This window comes from Salmo salar, chromosome ssa05 (assembly GCF_905237065.1).
Source record: "Salmo salar chromosome ssa05, Ssal_v3.1, whole genome shotgun sequence".
Taxonomy (NCBI): domain Eukaryota; kingdom Metazoa; phylum Chordata; class Actinopteri; order Salmoniformes; family Salmonidae; genus Salmo; species Salmo salar.
The window spans coordinates 10939153-10960932 of NC_059446.1; the positions used below are offsets into that span (position 1 = coordinate 10939153).

General features: G+C 46.2%; 1 protein-coding gene across 4 annotated transcripts in view; it reads left to right on the forward strand.

Moving 5' to 3' along the window:
• Positions 1-21780, forward strand: part of LOC106604216 (glutamate receptor 3) — a 300167-nt gene that overhangs the window by 217055 nt on the left and 61332 nt on the right. For all 4 annotated transcript variants that reach the window (XR_006769822.1, XR_006769823.1, XM_045717884.1 and 1 more), the window contains exons 11-12: positions 4480-4853; positions 9509-9707. Coding sequence is in view for 2 of the 4 variants with exons in the window: in XM_045717884.1 (XP_045573840.1) it covers positions 4480-4853; positions 9509-9707 (573 nt within the window). In the remaining 2 variants the exon portion in view is untranslated. The remainder of the gene's footprint in view (positions 1-4479; positions 4854-9508; positions 9708-21780) is intronic.

Below are 21780 nucleotides of genomic sequence, written 5' to 3' on the forward strand. Positions count from 1 at the left end.
GTAGGTTTGGGCCCCTTGTCTCTGATGTAGGTTTGGGCCCCTTGTCTCTGATGTAGGTTTGGGCCCCTTGTCTCTGATGTAGGTTTGGGCCCCTTGTCTCTGATGTAAGTTTGGTCCCCCTTGTCTCTGATGTAGGTTTGGGCCCCCTTGTCTCTGATGTAGGTTTGGGCCCCCTTGTCTCTGATGTAGGTTTGGGCCCCTTGTCTCTGATGTAGGGTTGGGCCCCTTGTCTCTGATGTAGGTTTGGGCCCCCTTGTCTCTGATGTAGGTTTGGGCCCCCTTGTCTCTGATGTAGGTTTGGGCCCCTTGGCTCTGATGTAGGTTTGGGCCCCTTGTCTCTGATGTAGGTTTGGGCCCCTTGTCTATGTCACTGTGTTCACTGTGGTCTAAAAGGCTAAACTGATCTTAAACCGGCACTCCTACTCTGAGAAGCTTTCTGAATACGGGCTCTGACCTCTCACCTCAGTATCTTCTGGTGCTCTCAGTCCCACTTTTACATTTCTCACTAGTCCCCTTTAAATGCCTCAAACCCTCCGAAACGATTCCCCTTTACTCCCGCCCCTCCGAGACGACGATCGAGGAGCAGGGCCAAGGGCTGTATATAAAATGGATGAGGGTTAGGTTTCCTCATCTGTTCAATTCCACCACCATCAGCCGGGAGAGATTGCCTACATCCCAAATGGTACTGTGTTCCCTACATAGTGCCCTACTTTTGAAAGGAGCCCTGTGGGTAGTGCACTATATAGGGAATAGAGTGCCATTTGGGATGTAGTCATTTCCTGGTTTAGCTCACTAACGCTGGGAAATGATCCTCTGAATGGGAAACGTTCTCACACACACACACACACACACACACACACACACACACACACACACACACACACACACACACACACACACACACACACACACACACACACACACACACACTCCCATCAGATGGAGAAAGAACACCCGGCCCAATCACCATCCACCCGTCTGTCCATCCACCGCCTCTCAGTGTGGTTGTTTATGTCCGTCATCCATCCACCGCCTCTCAGTGTGGTTGTTTATGTCTGTCATCCATCCACCGCCTCTCAGTGTGGTTGTTTATGTCTGTCATCCATCCACCGCCTCTCAGTGTGGTTGTTTATGTCTGTCATCCATCCACCGACTCTCAGTGTGGTTGTTTATGTCCGTCATCCATCCACCGCCTCTCAGTGTGGTTGTTTATGTCCGTCATCCATCCACCGCCTCTCAGTGTGGTTGTTTATGTCCGTCATCCATCCACCGCCTCTCAGTGTGGTTGTTTATGTCCGTCATCCATCCACCGCCTCTCAGTGTGGTTGTTTATGTCCGTCATCCATCCACCGCCTCTCAGTGTGGTTGTTTATGTCCGTCATCCATCCACCGCCTCTCAGTGTGGTTGTTTATGTCTGTCATCCATCCACCGCCTCTCAGTGTGGTTGTTTATGTCCGTCATCCATCCACCGCCTCTCAGTGTGGTTGTTTATGTCTGTCATCCATCCACCGCCTCTCAGTGTGGTTGTTTATGTCTGTCATCCATCCACCGCCTCTCAGTGTGGTTGTTTATGTCCGTCATCCATCCACCGCCTCTCAGTGTGGTTGTTTATGTCCGTCATCCATCCACCGCCTCTCAGTGTGGTTGTTTATGTCCGTCATCCATCCACCGCCTCTCAGTGTGGTTGTTTATGTCCGTCATCCATCCACCGCCTCTCAGTGTGGTTGTTTATGTCCGTCATCCATCCACCGCCTCTCAGTGTGGTTGTTTATGTCCGTCATCCATCCACCGCCTCTCAGTGTGGTTGTTTATGTCCGTCATCCATCCACCGCCTCTCAGTGTGGTTGTTTATGTCCGTCATCCATCCACCGCCTCTCAGTGTGGTTGTTTATGTCCGTCATCCATCCACCGCCTCTCAGTGTGGTTGTTTATGTCCGTCATCCATCCACCGCCTCTCAGTGTGGTTGTTTATGTCCGTCATCCATCTACCGCCTCTCAGTGTGGTTGTTTATGTCCGTCATCCATCCACCGCCTCTCAGTGTGGTTGTTTATGTCCGTCATCCATCCACCGCCTCTCAGTGTGGTTGTTTATGTCCGTCATCCATCCACCGCCTCTCAGTGTGGTTGTTTATGTCCGTCATCCATCCACCGCCTCTCAGTGTGGTTGTTTATGTCCGTCATCCATCCACCGCCTCTCAGTGTGGTTGTTTATGTCCGTCATCCATCCACCGCCTCTCAGTGTGGTTGTTTATGTCTGTCATCCATCCACCGCCTCTCAGTGTGGTTGTTTATGTCTGTCATCCATCCACCGCCTCTCAGTGTGGTTGTTTATAACTGGACAGTCAGGCCAAGCAGGTCTAATGATTGAGTTAAATTTGGGTGACCTTCTGACCAGTTAACTAATGCGGTCTTAGTTGTGTTTTAATGGTCAGCCCTGAAGCTCTGAAACGCTTTCTTTATGGCTGTATTCTCTTCTGTATTGATTGACCGTTACCACGGACACCGTTAGGATTAGGAGGTTATGTTATAGCTCTGCTGCCGTCATTGTGTTTATTGGTGTATTTCCCCACCGTTTGACCCTTCTCTCCTCATGTTGCTTTATCACGTTTTTCTTCTTCTACACATTTTTTGTTGTTGTTGTAGAAACACAATGGGTTAGGCTACAATACAAACGCTGTTGTTTGATTCATTAATTGTGTCGTATGCTACACCCAAGCTGCAGCAGTAACTCTGATTACTGCTGTTTTTTAACAAAGAAAGAAAGCCCATCATTTTGATAGTGAAAAGTGCCATCACCACTTTCAAAGATGCGTTTTGGTAACAAGCCATGGTGGGGAGGAAAGAAAGAAAGAAATTAAGAAAGAGAAAAAGAAAGAAAGAGACAGAAAGAACGAGAGAAAGAAATAAATAAAATAAGAGAAAAAGATGAAAGGGAGCTTGGGAGATTAAAATAATGTAGATGACAAAAGCATTTGTCTCGTCTCTTCCAGGCATGGAGGCGCTGTGAATGGGATGGGAGGGAGGGAGGGAGGGAGGAGGGGGGAGGGAGGCAGTCAGGGAGGGAAGGGGGCTAGGAGGTTGGGAGGGAGGGAGGCAGGGAGGGAGGGAGGGAAGGGGGCTGGGAGGTTGGGAGGGAGGGAGGCAGTCAGGGAGGGAAGGGGGCTAGGAGGTTGGGAGGGAGGCAGGGAGGGAGGGAGGGAAGGGGGCTGGGAGGTTGGGAGGGAGGGGGGGAGGCAGTCAGGGAGGGAAGGGGGCTAGGAGGTTGGGAGGGAGGGAGGCAGGGAGGGAGGGAGGGAGGGAAGGGGGCTGGGAGGTTGGGAGGGAGGGAGGGAGGCAGTCAGGGAGGGAAGGGGGCTAGGAGGTTGGGAGGGAGGGAGGCAGGGAGGGATGCTGAAGTGGAGTGGTTTACTCACACAGCCTTGGGTTACTGTGTTTCTCCCACCATTTTAAAGGCTGTAATTTAAATCAGAGCTGTTCTGTTAGACACATCTACATAACAGTTACACTTGTGTATATATTTACTGTTGTGTTACAGAAAGATGACCAGCAACTATTATTCATCTGTCCTGAAAAGCCTTGGCTGCATCCCACATCCCAAATGCCACCCTATTCCCTACCTGTGCACCACTTTGGACAGGGCCCATAGGGAATTGGCTACCGTTTGGGACACAGGGAATATGTTTGTTTTGGGGATATTTCCCCTGCCTTCCCCTGCGTTATATTACCTTTAATTAGCTATTTATATGCAAATTACGTTACGATGTATTGACATTCACTGTGAGTTTCATAAACCAAAGATAAACGGAAATGGATTTCTGTAATGTATGTTATTATTTGTACTTATTTGTACTATTATTTGTTTCCAGCCTGTTCTTAGCATCCCTCTGGTTAGACCCAATCAGTCTCCCACAGTCAGAAAGCTTTAAACTAACTAGACAGGGATAGACACTGCACCATGTGGGTACAACATATTTCACATCTGACAAACACCCATTTATGTGTTTCTAATTATGCCCAATCTGTGTCTAGAAATCATTTTTGGTGATTGTGAACATGAAATGTTTGAAAATATTTTTGCCTTTCAATCTTTGCCTTTTTCTCCCTCTCTGCTCTCTTCTCTAATCTCTTGTGTGTGTTGAGACTCTGTACTTAATGTAGTACACATGCTACACATTAGTCATTCTATATAGGATGTTTCTTTGATGTTGTTGTTGTGTTGATTAAAAGCATCCTGAGGTACAGACTGTACAAGCTTTTCCTTTCCCTTCATGTTGTTTTGTCCGCTTTGAGACTATAAAGCACAACCGTAGGCCAATATTTTAAGAAACTCACGAAAACTTTATGTAAGTTAAGTAAGGACCTTTATTTATCAAACTCATTTTTATTTCATTCTACCTCAAATGATGCATAATATCTAGATTAAAAACCATATCTGAGACAGAACCAAACTAACCCTCTCTACGTGTCCCTGTTTCCAGAGAGCAGATATAGCTGTGGCACCTCTCACCATAACCCTGGTCCGTGAGGAGGTGATCGACTTCTCCAAGCCCTTCATGTCTCTGGGCATCTCCATCATGATCAAGAAGCCCCAGAAGTCTAAACCCGGGGTGTTCTCCTTCCTGGACCCGCTGGCCTATGAGATCTGGATGTGTATCGTGTTCGCCTACATCGGTGTCAGCGTGGTCCTGTTCCTGGTCAGCCGTTTCAGCCCTTATGAGTGGAACCTGGATGAACAGGATGAGACCAAAGACCCCCAGACACCTCCAGATCCTCCCAACGACTTTGGCATCTTCAACTCTCTGTGGTTCTCTCTGGGAGCCTTCATGCAGCAAGGATGTGAGATATCACCCAGGTAGGATAAAATCTGACCTAGAAATACAATGGGGTAGATCTGATGTAGAAATACACTACCAGCTCTCAGAGTCTAAAATCAGAATCAGATGTTCATCCATGTTTCTCAAACGTTACATTTGTAAGTTCTTTAAGATTTCAAATTTTCAATGCCTGGATTCGAACATGCAGCCTTTGGAATCAGAGGCAGATGCTTGAAGGTACTGTAACAGTGTTCACTGTTGCCCCTAGTGGCTTGTTTCCACATCATCTCCAGACGTCCTCAGACATGGATGGACGTCGAGTACTGACTTGTATCATGGCTGACCTGGCTGGAAATACAATGGGGTAGATCTAATGTAAAAATATAATGGGGTAGATCTAATGTAAAAATATAATGGGGTACATCTGATGTAAAAATATAATGGGGTACATCTGATGTAAAAATATAATGGGTACATCTGATGTAAAAATATAATGGGGTACATCTGATGTAAAAATATAACGGCATGCGGCACAGCACACGGCGCGACACGTGGCATGACACACGGCACGGCACCCAGTACGACACGCGGCGCGGCACGTGGCGCGACACGCGGCACGACACGCGGCACGACACGCGGCACGATACCCGGCCCGACACGCGGCACGACACGCGGTACGACACGCGGTACGACACGCGGTACGACACCCGGTACGACACGCGGCACGACACGCGGCACGACACGCGGCACGACACGCGGCACGACACCCGGCACGACACCCGGCACGACACGCGGCACGACACGCGGCACGACACCCGGCACGACACCCGGCACGACACGCGGCACGACACGCGGTACGACACCCGGCACGACACGCGGCACGTCACCCGGCACGACACGCGGCACGACACGCGGTAGCACACGCCGCACGACACCCGGCACGACACGCGGCACGTCACCTGGCACGACACCCGGCACGACACGCGGCACGTCACCTGGCACGACACGCGGCACGTCACCTGGCACGACACGCGGCACGACACGCGGCACGACACGCGGCACGACACCTGGCACGACACGCGGCACGTCACCTGGCACGACACCCGGCACGACACGCGGCCCGTCACCTGGTACGACACCCGGCACGACACGCGGCACGACACCTGGCACGACACGCGGCACGTCTCCTGGCACGACACGCGGCTCGACACGCGGGACGTCACCTGGCACGACACGCGGCACGACACGCGGTACGACACCTGGCACGACACGCGGTACGACACCTGGCACGACACCCGGCACGACACGCGGCACGTCACCTGGCACGACACCCGGTACGACACGCGGCACGACACGCGGCACGATACCTGGCACGACACGCGGCACGTCACCTGGCACGACACGCGGCACGACATGCGGGACGTCACCTGGCACGACACGCGGCACGACACGCGCTACGACACCTGGCACGACACGCGGTACGATACCTGGCACGACACGCCGCACGACACCTGGCACGACACCCGGTACGACACACGGTACGACACCTGGCACGAGACGCGGCACGACACGCGGCACGACACGCGGCACGACACGCGGCACGACACCTGGCACGACACGCGGCACGACACCTGGCACGACACGCGGCACGACACGCGGTACGACACCTGGCACGACACGCGGTACGACACCTGGCACGACACGCGGTACGACATTCGGCACGACACCCGGTACGACACGCGGCACGACACGCGGTACGACACCTGGCACGACACCCGATGCGACACGCGGCACGACACGCGGCACGGCACGCCGGTGCGACGCGCGGCACGACACGCGACGCGACACGCGCGACACGCGGCACGACACCCGGACGACACCCGGCACGACACGCGGCACGACACGCGGACGACACCCGCGCGACACGCGTGCGACACGCGGCACGACACGCGGCACGACACGCGGTACGACACGCGGTACGACACCCGGCACGACACGCGGCACGACACCCGGCACGACACCCGGCACGACACCCGGCACGACACGCGGCACGACACCCGGTACGACACGCGGCACGACACGCGGTACGACACGCGGTACGACACGGCACATCACTCTGCATAAGAGTGTCTGCTTAATGACTCAAATGGAAACGTGTCTGTGTGCCAGTTGTATTTTATTCCCGCGCTGTACATCATACCCATTATGAAGTCTCTCCTCTCAATAGAGTTTAGTGATGTTATTCAACATTACTACTGAGCAGTCAGATAGATATTTATGGTCAATCAGTCAGAGGGTTGTTCAAGCATCCTAAAACAATGAGTTTTCTCTGCCACACTACGTTCTTCGCTTCAGCACTTCACTATCCGACAGCGCACTTATTACAGATGTATTACGGTTATTAGGCTCAGTTGTGTTTGAAATGATAATATAATGTCCATGGCCTACATGATCAATACTTCTGTGATATGGCTTTGGGTCTATATGATCACATGACCTCATGCTATAGGCCTGGTTAGGTTGGCATTACACTTTCTGATCCCAGAAAACACTGCTGGTGATGAGTCTGCTGGATGACATGACATCAATAAAACATCTATATTTAAAAGACCTTGTCACGTATTCCCCCGAGTTTCTCAGTTGAAGTTGGATGTACTGTTGGATATACTGATGTACTGTTGGATATACTGATGTACTGTTGGATATACTGATGTACTGAAGTTGGATATACTGTGTATAGGGTCAGAGACTAGTGAGCTGTGTCAGTCATACTGTAACAGTCATACTGTAAAAGACTAGGTTCCAGTAAGCTGTGTCAGTCATACTGTAACAGGCCACTGTAAAAGACTAGGTTCCAGTGAGCTGGTCAGTCATACTGTAACAGGCCACTGTAAAAGACTAGGTTCCAGTGAGCTGTGTCAGTCATACTGTAACAGTCATACTGTAAAATACTAGGTTCCAGTGAGCTGTGTCAGTCATACTGTAACAGGCCACTGTAAAAGACTAGGTTCCAGTGAGCTGGTCAGTCATACTGTAACAGGCCACTGTAAAAGACTAGGTTCCAGTGAGCTGTGTCAGTCATACTGTAACAGGCCACTGTAAAAGACTAGGTTCCAGTGAGCTGTGTCAGTCATACTGTAACAGTCTACTGTAAAAGACTAGGTTCCAGTGAGCTGTGTCAGTCATACTGTAACAGGCCACTGTAAAAGACTAGGTCCCAGTGAGCTGTGTCAGTCATACTGTAACAGTCATACTTTAAAAGACTAGGTTCCAGTGAGCTGTGTCAGTCATACTGTAACAGGCCACTGTAAAAGACTAGGTTCCAGTGAGCTGTGTCAGTCATACTGTAACAGGCCACTGTAAAAGACTAGGTTCCAATGAGCTGTGTCAGTCATACTGTAACAGGCCACTGTAAAAGACTAGGTCCCAGTGAGCTGTGTCAGTCATACTGTAACAGTCATACTTTAAAAGACTAGGTTCCAGTGAGCTGTGTCAGTCATACTGTAACAGGCCACTGTAAAAGACTAGGTTCCAGTGAGCTGTGTCAGTCATACTGTAACAGGCTAGGTGCATTGGTGCAGTAGCACAAACTGTAAATCTAGAGACCAGCACCTTGTTGTATGATATATTCCTGGACTCCAGGGTAGTTTCACAGTTTAATATTGTATTGGAATATACTGACTCAGCTTTAGGTTTTTATAGCCAGGCTAACCAAGGTTTTTATGGGCTTAAAGGACGATGTTCCAGGGAGCTGTGGTCCACCACCTGCAGTGGGTTTACAAGCTCTGCTAATGGCATATCTCTATAATGTTTTGTTAATGCTCCCTCTCTTCTCCGCTCTCTGTTTCCTTCTCTCTCTCTGTTTATCTATCTCACTCTCTCTTCCTGCCTCTCTCTCCTTCTTCCTCCCTTTCTCCCTTTCTCTCTCTCTCTCTCTCTCTCTCTCTCTCTCTCTCTCTCGGTATCTCTCCACCTCTCTTTTACTCCCCTTTTTCTCTCTCTTTCTATTGCTCTCTCCCTCTATATCTCTCATCTGCTCTCTCTCCCCCCTCTCTCTCTCCCCCTCTCTCTCTCTCTCTCTCTACCTCTCTCTCTCTACCTCTCTCTCTACCTCTCTCTCTCGCTCTCTACCTCTCTCTCAATTCAATTCAAATGTCAAATTAAAGGGCTTTATTGGCAATGGAAACATATGTTAACATTGCCAAAGCAAGTGAAGTAGATAATGAACAAAAGTGAAATAAGCAATGAATATGTACAAAATGTTAAATCTTTCTCTCTCTCCCTCCCTCCCTCCATCTCTCTCTCTCTCTACCTCTCTCTCTCTCTCTACCTCTCTCTCTACCTCTCTCTCTCTACCTCTCTCTCTACCTCTCTCTCTACCTCTCTCTCTCTCTCTCTCTACCTCTCTCTCTCTACCTCTCTCTCTCCCTCTCTCTCTACCGCTCTACCTCTCTCTACCTCTCTCTCTCCCTCTCTCTACCACTCTACCTCTCTCTACCTCTCTCTCTCCCTCTCTCTTTACCGCTCTACCTCTCTCTACCTCTCTCTCTCCCTCTCTCTCTACCTCTCTCACTCGCTCTACCTCTCTCTCTCGCTCTACCTCTCTCTCTCGCTCTACCTCTCTCTCTCTCTCTCTCTCTCGCTCTACCTCTCTCTCTCTCTCTCTCTCTCTCTCTCTCTCTCTCTCTCTCAGGTCCCTATCAGGGAGAATAGTAGGGGGCGTGTGGTGGTTTTTCACTCTCATCATCATCTCCTCCTATACGGCCAACCTGGCTGCTTTCCTCACAGTGGAGAGGATGGTGTCCCCCATAGAGAGTGCTGAGGACCTGGCTAAACAGACTGAGATCGCCTACGGAACTCTGGATGCTGGTTCCACCAAAGAGTTCTTTAGGGTGAGTAACGGAACACCGGAATGCTGTTGCTAACAACAGGTCTATCAGCTAGTTGGTACACCGGGTTGATCATCTAGCTCAACTGGTCATTCAGGGGCCAATCCTATCGTCCACTTAAAGTCACATTTTCACTTATTCTCCCATTGACATCAATGCATGACTTAAGTGAAAGTTAGGATTTGACCTTCGGCACTTACTGCTGGTAACTCGGTACAACTGGCTGGTCGGCTAGTTTTAGTACAATCGGCAAGTACTGTGGCAGAATACATTGTAAAAAGAGAGTGTTTTGGTCTGATATCATTGGGTGGCAGGTAGCCTAGTGGTTAGAGCGTTGGGCCAGTAACCAAAAATGCTACTGGATTGAATCCCCGAGCTGACAAGGTAAAAATCAGTCCTTCTGCCCCTAAACAAGGCAGTTAGCCCACTGTTCCTAGGCTGTCATTGTAAATAAGAATTTGTTCTTAACTGAAACCAAGTCCCTGAAACCTCTTCAGTACAGCTGTACACTTTCATTTACTACCGTCAACACTGTACCTCTGACAAAAGCCATCCCGTATTTCAATCAAGACCACAGAACATGTAATAAGAACTGTCGTGGTGCGGAGGAGCGTGTAAAGTGCTTCTTTACACGTGATGACACATGAATGGGGATTTTATGGAGTGGCAATTTGGTTATGCTGGTCTTGTCCAACTTTGAGACAGTTAGTCTGATCAGCAGAATGTCTGATTGCTAATGACGTGTCTAACACACACACACACACACACACACACACACACACACACACACACACACACACACACACACACACACACACACACACACACACACACACACACACACACACACACACACACACACACACACACACACACTCTTTAAGGTGATGAAACAGAGTTCTAATCAGAGAGTCCACATCAGCCCTTCAGTAACTCAGAGGGGTCAGTTCACCAAACCTAATTAGCTGGCTGCTGCTGCATGGTAAATTGGAGCTGATGAATAAAGGATCTCCAGGCCAATGGGAGCAGAGGAGATGGAAGGAAGCCATATGTCCTCTGGCAGAGGGGGACCGACGAGCCAATTAAGTTATAAATGATTAACCAAATTCTCATCCGAGAGTTCACCCATCCTCTTATCAGCGTACATACAATACAACACAGCCCGTTGTGCCAGAGTGGAGGAGTTTGATTACAATGTACTGTAACACATCACTGTGATACTGGAATATACAGCTAGTGCAAACAGCGGGTACTAGAGCAAGTGAATTGAAACAGTATGGACATCTTGCAAGAAGTAGCAACTAAATTGTGGAGGAGGTACATTAGAATGTACTGTAACACACTGTTGTGATAATAGATAATTATTCTTTATAATCATTTGGTATTTACAATCTCTATTTAAAGTATAACATATTAAATGTTGCTGAGAATATGTTATGATGTAGTTTCAAAGCTGAAGTACTGTTTAGACAATGAGATGGCAAGAGAGAGAGAGAGAGAGAGAGAGAGAGAGAGAGAGAGAGAGAGAGAGAGTACTAAAACCTTATATCTTATTATGAAAAGTGGCAATTAGCGAATGTGTATGTAATGTCTAGGTAATTTGATATGCAGAACAGTGGACACAGCCAGGGACTAACATAGATAATGAATACTGTAGAAGACACACACACACACTTACTGACGCCTGGTTGGAGAGTTGAAGACAGATTTCACGTATTCCATATAATGAGTGTCCTAGTTCCAGCCAGAGCCTTCAGAGTAGAAATGAGGTGTGTCGCGTTGTTCCACTGGACTTTAATTAAAACTGGAGAGAAAAAACACAGATTAATGGGCTCAAGTTCTGTGTGTGTGTGTGTGTGTGTGTGTGTGTGTGTGTGTGTGTGTGTGTGTGTGTGTGTGTGTGTGTGTGTGTGTGTGTGTGTGTGTGTGTGTGTGTGTGTGTGTGTGTGATTTTTGATTCGATTTTGATTTATTGGGAAGAGGTCCGACACATAACGAAAAAGACATTACAAACAAAATACTTAAAAAAATTACATACATTTAGAGTGTGTGTACATCTATCAGTTCCACACACGTCAGTTCATACACACAACCAGTAGGTCACATGTCAGTACATACACACAACCAGTAGGTCACATGTCAGTACATACACACACCAAGTAGGTCACATGTCAGTACATACACACAACCAGTAGGTCACATGTCAGTTCTTACATACACCAAGTAGGTCACATGTCAGTTCATACACACAACAAGTAGGTCACATGTCAGTTCATACACACACCAAGTAGGTCGCATGTCAGTACATACACACAACCAGTAGGTCACATGTCAGTACATACACACACCAAGTAGGTCACATGTCAGTACATACACACAACCAGTAGGTCACATGTCAGTTCATACACACACCAAGTAGGTCACATGTCAGTTCATACATACACCAAGTAGGTCACATGTCAATTCATACACACAACCAGTAGGTCACATGTCAGTTCATACACACACCAAGTAGGTCACATGTCAATTCATACACACAACCAGTAGGTCACATGTCAGTTCATACACACACCAAGTAGGTCGCATGTCAATTCATACACACAACCAGTAGGTCACATGTCAGTTCATACACACAACAAGTAGGTCACATGTCAGTACATACACACAACCAGTAGGTCACATGTCAGTACATACACACAACCAGTAGGTCACATGTCAGTACATACACACAACCAGTAGGTCACATGTCAGTACATACACACAACCAGTAGGTCACATGTCAGTACATACACACAACCAGTAGGTCACATGTCAGTACATACACACAACCAGTAGGTCACATGTCAGTTCATACATACAACCAGTAGGTCACATGTCAGTTCATACACACAACCAGTAGGACACATGTCAGTACATACACACAACCAGTAGGTCACATGTCAGTACATACACACAACCAGTAGGTCACATGTCAGTACATACACACAACCAGTAGGTCACATGGGGGAGAGGCGTTGTGCCGTGAGGTGTTGCTTTATTGGTTTTTGAAACCAGGTTTTACTGTTCACTTTCGCTGCATGTATATATGTATATTAGATGGAAGGGAGTTCCATGCACTCATGACTCTGTATAATACTGTATGTTTCCTTGACTTTGTCCTGGACCTGGGGACTGTGAAAAGACCCCTGGTGGCATGTCTGGTGGGGTAAGTGTGTGTGTCAGTGACTAAGTAAACAATTAGAAATTTCCAACACATTAATGTTTCTTATAAAAACAAGAAGTGACAAAGTCAGTCTCTCCTCAACTCTCAGCCAAGAGAGACTTGCATGCATAGTATTAATATTAGCCCTCTGATTACAATGAAGAGCAAGACGTGCTGCTCTGTTCTGGGCCAGATGCAGCTTAACTAGGTCTTTCTTTGCAGCTCATGACCATATGACTGGACAGTAATCAAGATAAGCCAAAACTAGAGCCTTCAGGACTTGCTTTTTGGTGTCAAAAAAGCAGAGCATCTCTTTGTTACGGACAGACCTCTCCCCATCTTTACAACCATTGAATCTATACGTTTTGACCATGACAGTTCACAATCTAAGGTAAAACCAAGTAATTTAGTCTCCTCAACTTCTTCAACAGCCACACCATTCATTACCAGATTCAGCTGATGTCTAGAACTTAGGGAATGATTTGTACCAAATACAATGCTCTTAGTTTTAGAGCTGTTCAGGACCAGTTTATTACTGGCCACCCATTCCAAAATGGGATGCAACTCTTTGTTAAGGATTTCAGTGACTTAGATGGACACACATGTTTTGTTTAATGCCAGTGGCAGATTTTTGGTAAAACATGGAAAAGAGTAGAGGGCCTAGAGAGCTGCCCTGTGGTACACCACACTTTACATGTTTGACATTAGAGAAGCTTCCATTAAAGTACACCCTCTGAGTTATATTTGAGAGATACACTGTAGCTGTGATTCCAAGAAATGGCAGAGGTTGAAAAGCCATAGCACAAGTTTTCTCAACAATGGGTTATTGTCAGCAATATCAACAGCTGCACTGAAATCTAACAGTACAGCTCTCACAATCTTGTTATTATTAATATATGTCAGTGCAGTACATGTTGAGTGCCCTTCTCTATGCATGCATGCTGTTGTTAATATGTTTACAGAGATATAGCATTGCATTTGGTCAAACACAATTTTTTCCCAACAGTTTACTAAGAGCTGGCAGCAAGCTGATAGGTCTGCTGTTAGAACCAGTAAAGGCTGCTTTGCCATTCTTGGGTAGTGGAATGACTTTGGCTTCCCTCCAGGCCTGAGGACAAAGACGTTCCTCTGGGCTCAGATTAAAGATATGACAGATAGGAGTGTCTATAGAGTCAGCTACCATCCTCAGTAGCTTTCCATCTAATTTGTCAATGCCAGGAGGTTTGTCATTATTGATCGATGACAATCATTTTTCCACCTCTCCCACACTAACTTTACAAAAAGCTTTTCTTTCATTGTAATTTGTTTTATGCATAAGTACATGTGTGCGTGCGTGTGTGTGTGTGTGTGCGTGTGTGTTTTTGGGGAATCACATTTTGGGTCTAATTAATCCCATATGGTAGATCCCAGCTGGAACAACATTTCAAACAGAATGAATTATGTCATCGTCCTCTGACACCCCAGCTTTTATATTTGATGAATTCACCTGGCTTCTTTTTATAGAAAGGTACAGTGAGGCTGGCGAGCACAGCACAACTTCATAATGCCGTGTGTTTGGAAAGTTTTTCACTCCCACTAAAAGATAGAAAGCAATATGTGACTTTCAGAGAACAGAGAATCCAATAGGGGTCCATATTAATAATATACCAGTTGATAAAGCCTGTACAACACACTTTCTTGGTGTTTTGATTGATGATAAATTGTCATGGAAACCACACATGAAGAAAATAACTTCTAAAATGGCAAAGAAATACGGGGGATACATGTCAAAAATGAGATGGCTCCTAAACAGAGGCACTGCTCTTAGTCTCTATCACACGATGATCTTCCCATTCATCAGTTACTGTAACAGGGGCCAGCACACACCATACCAAATAACTATCAATATATCGCCTGCAGAAACGCTCTGTAAAAATAATATCATCTGCATGGCTGCAGAGTGCATTCAGCATCACTTTTCAAACAATTAGGACTCCTGAACATTTATCTATGTAAATAACTTCAAGTTGCTCAATTTGTTAACGGCTCTTTAAATAATGATCTTTCGTCAAAAAACAATTTCACCACCACATATGAATTCCGTAATTACTCAGCAAAGAAACAGCTACGTCACCCACATTCAAGAACAGACAATTCTCAATAAAGAATCCCCTTCAGAGGACCTATGATCTGGAACTCACTCCTGCCTGATTTTGACAAGCTATCACCGTCAATTGTTTAAAAAATATATTCAAGAGGCTCCTACTGTCAGTCACAGCTTAAAATCCCCAATAGCTGTCTTGCTATCTGGAAGGAAAGGGTGCAGCAAAACGTAGGGTGAATTATTTCCCACGAATGTGTTCATCAGCCCCAAGATGATAGCTAACATCTAAAATCATCAAAAACGTTCTCTCTCCCGCTAGTAAACTACATTCACAGTACATGTAGCCCTGCAGACTGTCTCCATATTTAGAAAATAATTTCCCAATTAGAAAATAATTTCCCAATTTTGTACACAGTTAGTGTATCCAGATATCCCTGATCTCTCCTCCTCTGCTCTCCTCATATCATCAAATGGGACAGCTGGCAGGGGAGAGAGGGAGAAACAGAATTGTGAGCCCAGTGGACGGCTGTAGGGTTCTGGGCTGTTGACAAGTCTCTCCTCTCTCCTGACTGTGCTTCTTATTCAGACTTGCCTACCCAGTCTGGGCACTCCCTCTTCAGCCTCTGCTCTCCACTCTGTCCCTCTTCAGCCTCTGCTCTCCACTCTGTCCCTCTCCAGCCTCTGCTCTCCACTTTGTCCCTCTTCAGTCTCTGCTCTGTCCCTCTCCAGCCTCTGCTCTCCACTCTGTCCCTCTCCAGCCTCTGCTCTCCACTCTGTCCCTCTCCAGCCTCTCCTCTCCACTCTGTCCCTCTCCAGCCTCGTTATGTGCCTCTCCAGCCTCTGCTCTACTCTGTCCTTCTCAGTCTCTGCTCTCCACTCTGTCCCTCTCCAGCCTCTCCTCTCCACTCTGTCCCTCTCCAGCCTCTCCTCTCCACTCTGTCCCTCTCCAGCCTCTCCTCTCCACTCTGTCCCTCTCCAGCCTCTCCTCTCCACTCTGTCCCTCTCCAGTCTCTCCTCTCCACTCTGTCCCTCTCCAGCCTCTGCTCCCCATTCTGTCCCTCTCCAGCCTCTCCATTCTGTCCCCCTCCAGTCTCTCCTCTCCACTCTGTCCCTCTCCAGCTTCTCCACTCTGTCCCTCTCCAGCCTCTGCTCCCCATTCTGTCCCTCTCCAGCCTCTCCACTCTGTCCTTCTCCAGCCTCTCCTCTCCATTCTGTCCCTCTCCAGTCTCTCCTCTCCACTCTGTCCCTCTCCAGCCTCTCCTCGCCATTCTGTCCCTCTCCAGCCTCTCCACTCTGTCCCTCTCCAGCCTCTTCATTCTGTCCCTCTCCACCTCTCCATTCTGTCCCTCTCCAGCCTCTCCATTCTGTCCCTCTCCACCCCTCCATTCTGTCCCTCTCCAGCCTTTTCTCTCCATTCTGTCCCTCTCCACCTCTCCATTCTGTCCCTCTCCAGCCTCTTCTCTCCATTCTGTCCCTCTCCACCTCTCCATTCTGTCCCTCTCCAGCCTCTTTTCTCCATTCTGTCCCTCTCCAGCCTCTTCATTCTGTCCCTCTCCAGCCTCTCCAGTCTGTCCCTCTCCACCTCTCCATTCTGTCCCTCTCCAGCCTCTTCTCTCCATTCTGTCCCTCTCCAGCCTCTCCATTCTGTCCCTCTCCAGCCTCTTCATTCTGTCCCTCTCCAGCCTCTCCACTCTGTCCCTCTCCAGCCTCTTCATTCTGTCCCTCTCCAGCCTCTCCATTCTGTCCCTCTCCAGCCTCTCCTCTCCAGTCTGTCCCTCAATAAGGCACTAAAGTAAAACAGCAAAAAAATGTGGCAAAGAAATTAACTTAACGGATTAATGGATGCATCATGGATCTAAAGTTATTGGTATTTTAGATTTAAAAAAAACACAAAATGATTCAGAATATGAATAATCATATTTGTCTTGGTAAAATGTATTTTAGAACATAAGGAAGTGACATTTCATTACTAAAGCGCGTTTTCAACCAGTCTGGGCAGATTGGGTGGAGCCTTGGTGAGGGTGGTGAGTAGAGGGGGGGAGGAGAGAGAGGGAGGAAAGGAGGAAAGGAGGAGAGATGTATCCTGGACCGGAAAGAGAGACTTCTAACGCAAAGAACTACACAAGGTTAGTCCGTAGCCCACTGCAATCCATTGTGCATCAAAAAACACCAGTCCCCCAGCTCTTGTCAGTATGTGTGTTTGGGTATGGCGCTGGGTAAGGGAAGGGGAGCCTCCTACAGCAGAGATTACAGGCTTTTTGCATAAAGGGAGATCCTGACAAAAGCAATGACAGGATGGGTGTGAGAAAGAGATAACCTCCAAGGAGAAGACGGGCTCTCGGAGCGTCCTGTCTAACTTCAGAGAGAGAGAGAGAGAGAGAGAGAGAGAGAGAGAGAGATCCCATTGATATTCTGGACGTAGAGTGGTGTACTTCAATGACAAAGTAAAGCCCCCTAGAGTCCCAACTTCCATTGCTGCAAACCTAAGATACACAGGTAGTCCTGTCTAACACTATTGAATAATGAAATATATACAGGTAGTCCTGTCTAACACTATTGAATAATGAAATGTATACTGGTAGTCCTGTCTAACACTATTGAATAATGAAATGTATACAGGTAGTCCTGTCTGACACTATTGAATAATGAAATATATACAGGTAGTCCTGTCTAACACTATTGAATAATGAAATATATACAGGTAGTCCTGTCTAACACTATTGGATAATGAAATATATACAGGTAGTCCTGTCTAACACTTTTGAATAATGAAATATATACAGGTAGTCCTGTCTAACACTATTGAATCATGAAATATATACAGGTAGTCCTGTCTAACACTATTGAATAATGAAATATATACAGGTAGTCCTGTCTGACACTATTGAATAATGAAATATATACAGGTAGTCCTGTCTAACACTATTGAATAATGAAATATATACAGGTAGTCCTGTCTAACACTATTGAATAATGAAATATATACAGGTAGTCCTGTCTAACACTATTGAATAATGAAATATATACAGGTAGTCCTGTCTAACACTATTGAATAATGAAATATATACAGGTAGTCCTGTCTAACACTATTGAATAATGAAATATATACAGGTAGTCCTGTCTAACACTATTGAATAATGAAATATATACAGGTAGTCCTGTCTAACACTATTGAATAATGAAATATATACAGGTAGTCCTGTCTAACACTATTGAATAATGAAATATATACAGGTAGTCCTGTCTAACACTATTGAATAATGAAATGTATACAGGTAGTCCTGTCTAACACTATTGAATAATGAAATGTATACAGGTAGTCCTGTCTAACACTATTGAATAATGAAATGTATACAGGTAGTCCTGTCTAACACTATTGAATAATGAAATGTATACTGGTAGTCCTGTCTAACACTATTAAATAATGAAATGTATACAGGTAGTCCTGTCTGACACTATTGAATAATGAAATATATACAGGTAGTCCTGTCTAACACTATTGAATAATGAAATATATACAGGTAGTCCTGTCTAACACTATTGAATCATGAAATATATACAGGTAGTCCTGTCTAACACTATTGAATAATGAAATATATACAGGTAGTCCTGTCTGACACTATTGAATAATGAAATATATACAGGTAGTCCTGTCTAACACTATTGAATAATGAAATATATACAGGTAGTCCTGTCTAACACTATTGAATAATGAAATATATACAGGTAGTCCTGTCTAACACTATTGAATAATGAAATATATACAGGTAGTCCTGTCTAACACTATTGAATAATGAAATATATACAGGTAGTCCTGTCTAACACTATTGAATAATGAAATATATACAGGTAGTCCTGTCTAACACTATTGAATAATGAAATGTATACAGGTAGTCCTGTCTAACACTATTGAATAATGAAATATATACAGGTAGTCCTGTCTAACACTATTGAATAATGAAATATATACAGGTAGTCCTGTCTAACACTATTGAATAATGAAATATATACAGGTAGTCCTGTCTAACACTATTGAATAATGAAATGTATACAGGTAGTCCTGTCTAACACTATTGAATAATGAAATGTATACAGGTAGTCCTGTCTAACACTATTGAATAATGAAATGTATACAGGTAGTCCTGTCTAACACTATTGAATAATGAAATGTATACAGGTAGTCCTGTCTAACACTATTGAATAATGAAATGTATACAGGTAGTCCTGTCTAACACTATTGAATAATGAAATGTATACAGGTAGTCCTGTCTAACACTATTGAATAATGAAATATATACAGGTAGTCCTGTCTAACACTATTGAATAATGAAATATATACAGGTAGTCCTGTCTAACACTATTGAATAATGAAATATATACAGGTAGTCCTGTCTAACACTATTGAATAATGAAATATATACAGGTAGTCCTGTCTAACACTATTGAATAATGAAATATATACAGGTAGTCCTGTCTAACACTATTGAATAATGAAATATATACAGGTAGTCCTGTCTAACACTATTGGATAATGAAATATATACAGGTAGTCCTGTCTAACACTATTGAATAATGAAATAATGACAACAACAAAAATGTGCTGCTGGGTGTTTGAGGGTAGAGTTTTAAATATAAACTAAGTGTTCACTGTGTGGGTAGAGTGATGAAAGCAACTTGCAATGCCAGAGGATAAATTCAAAGCCTGCGCTGCAGTTCTAAGGCCAGTGGACAGAGGTTCTGCATCCCAAATGGTACCCTGTTCCCTACTATATAGTGTACTACTTTTCACCAGAGCCCTATGGGGCCTATGTAGAGAATAGGGTGCTATTTAAGATGTACCCTTGGTACCATCTGTCTAACTTCACTTAGAATCGATACAGATTAAGTGGCTATTTAGAATGAAGAGGGACGTATATTTTGACTCTGCACTTTAATCAAAGGTCCTCTCCTAGATGTTTTTTAATGGCTACTTCAGTTTGGTTTTTAAACAACAACATGCAGCTTAAATGTTGATGGCGAAGGATCTTTTTTATGAATGATCCACACCCTTGCAAGCACACACACACACAAACACACACACACACACACACACGCACGCACGCACGCACGCAGGCACACACACACACACACACACACACACACACACGCTTAAAAGCCTTTGTTTTGTTCTTGCCATTGCATCATGCAGCAGTCCTCAGTAGAATAGAACAGTATGGGGCCAAACAGACTGTAGACAGAGAAAGGCCAGCCCAATGCAAGGAGGAATTATCTCTCTCTGTGTGTGTGCGTGTGTGTGCGGCGTGTGTGTGTGTGTGTGTGTGTGTGTGTGTGTGTGTGTGTGTGTGTGTGTGTGTGTGTGTGTGTGTGTGTGTGTGTGCGCTTGTGCAGCTGTCGGAGTTCTCCAGAAAGCTTTTCCCCCTCCGTCCCTTCCCCCCCTCCGTGCTTCCCCCCTCCGTCCCTTCCCCCTCCGTCCCGTTCCCCCTCCGTCCCTTCCCCCTCCGTTCCTTCCCCCTCCGTCTCTTCCCCCTCGGTCCCTTCCCCCCTCCGTCCCTTCCCCCTCCGTCCCTTCCCCCTCCGTCCCTTCCCCCTCCGTCCCTTCCTCCCTCCGTCACCTCCCCCCTCCGTCACTTCCCCCTCCGTCACTTCCCCCCTCCGTCCCTTCCCCCTCTGTCACTTCCCCCCTCCGTCCCTTCCCCCCTCCGTCCCTTCCCCCTCCGTCGCTTCCCCCTCCGTCACTTCCCCCTCCGTCCCTATCTCCCTCCGTCCCTTCCCCCCTCCGTCACTTCCCCCTCCGTCCCTTCCTCCCTCCGTCACTTCCCCCCTCTGTCCCTTCCCCCTCCGTCACTTCCCCCTCCGTCCCTTCCCCCTCCGTCCCTTCCCCCCTCCGTCCCTTCCTCCCTCCGTCCCTTCCTCCCTCCGTCCCTTCCCCCTCCGTCCCTTCCTCCCTTCGTCCCTTCCCCCGTCCATCCCTTCCCCGTCCATCCCTTCCTCCCTCCATCTCTCATCTGAGGTTATTGTATCTCCATCCCAGAGGTTACGTCAAGTCAACAAGGTGACTGTTATGGAAGGAGAGGAATTGACCTGTAAATCTACAGGGCACAGTAAGAGAGATAATGTAACCATGTCTGTCTAGTAGCGAGATGATGAATATATTGTCTGTATAGAGATGATGTAGCTATGTCTGTATGTATAGAGATGATGTAGCTATGTCTGTATGTATAGAGATAATGTAGCTATGTCTGTATGTATAGAGATAATGTAGCTATGTCTGTATGTATAGAGATGATGTAGCTATGTCTGTATGTATAGAGATGATGTAGCTATGTCTGTATGTATAGAGATGATGTAGCGATGTCTGTATGTATAGAGATAATGGAGCTATGTCTGTCTGTATAGAGATGATGTAGCCATGTCTGTATGTAGTGATATAATGTAGCTATGTGTTTATATAGAGATATAATGTAGCTATGTCTGTCTTTAGAGAGATAATGTAGCTTTGTCTGTCTGTAGAGAGATATTGTAGCTATATATGTCTGTAGAGGGATAATGTAGCTATTTCTGTATGTGGAGAGATCATGTAGCTATGTCTGTCTTCAGAGATATAATGTAGCTAGGCCTTTCTTCAGAGATATAATTTAGCTATGTCTGTCTGTAGAGGTATAATGTAGCTATGCCTGTCTGTATAGAGATGATGTAGCTACGTCTGTATGTATAGAGATGATGTAGCCATGTCTGTATGTAGTGATATAATGTAGCTATGTCTGTATGTATAGAGATGATGTAGCCATGTC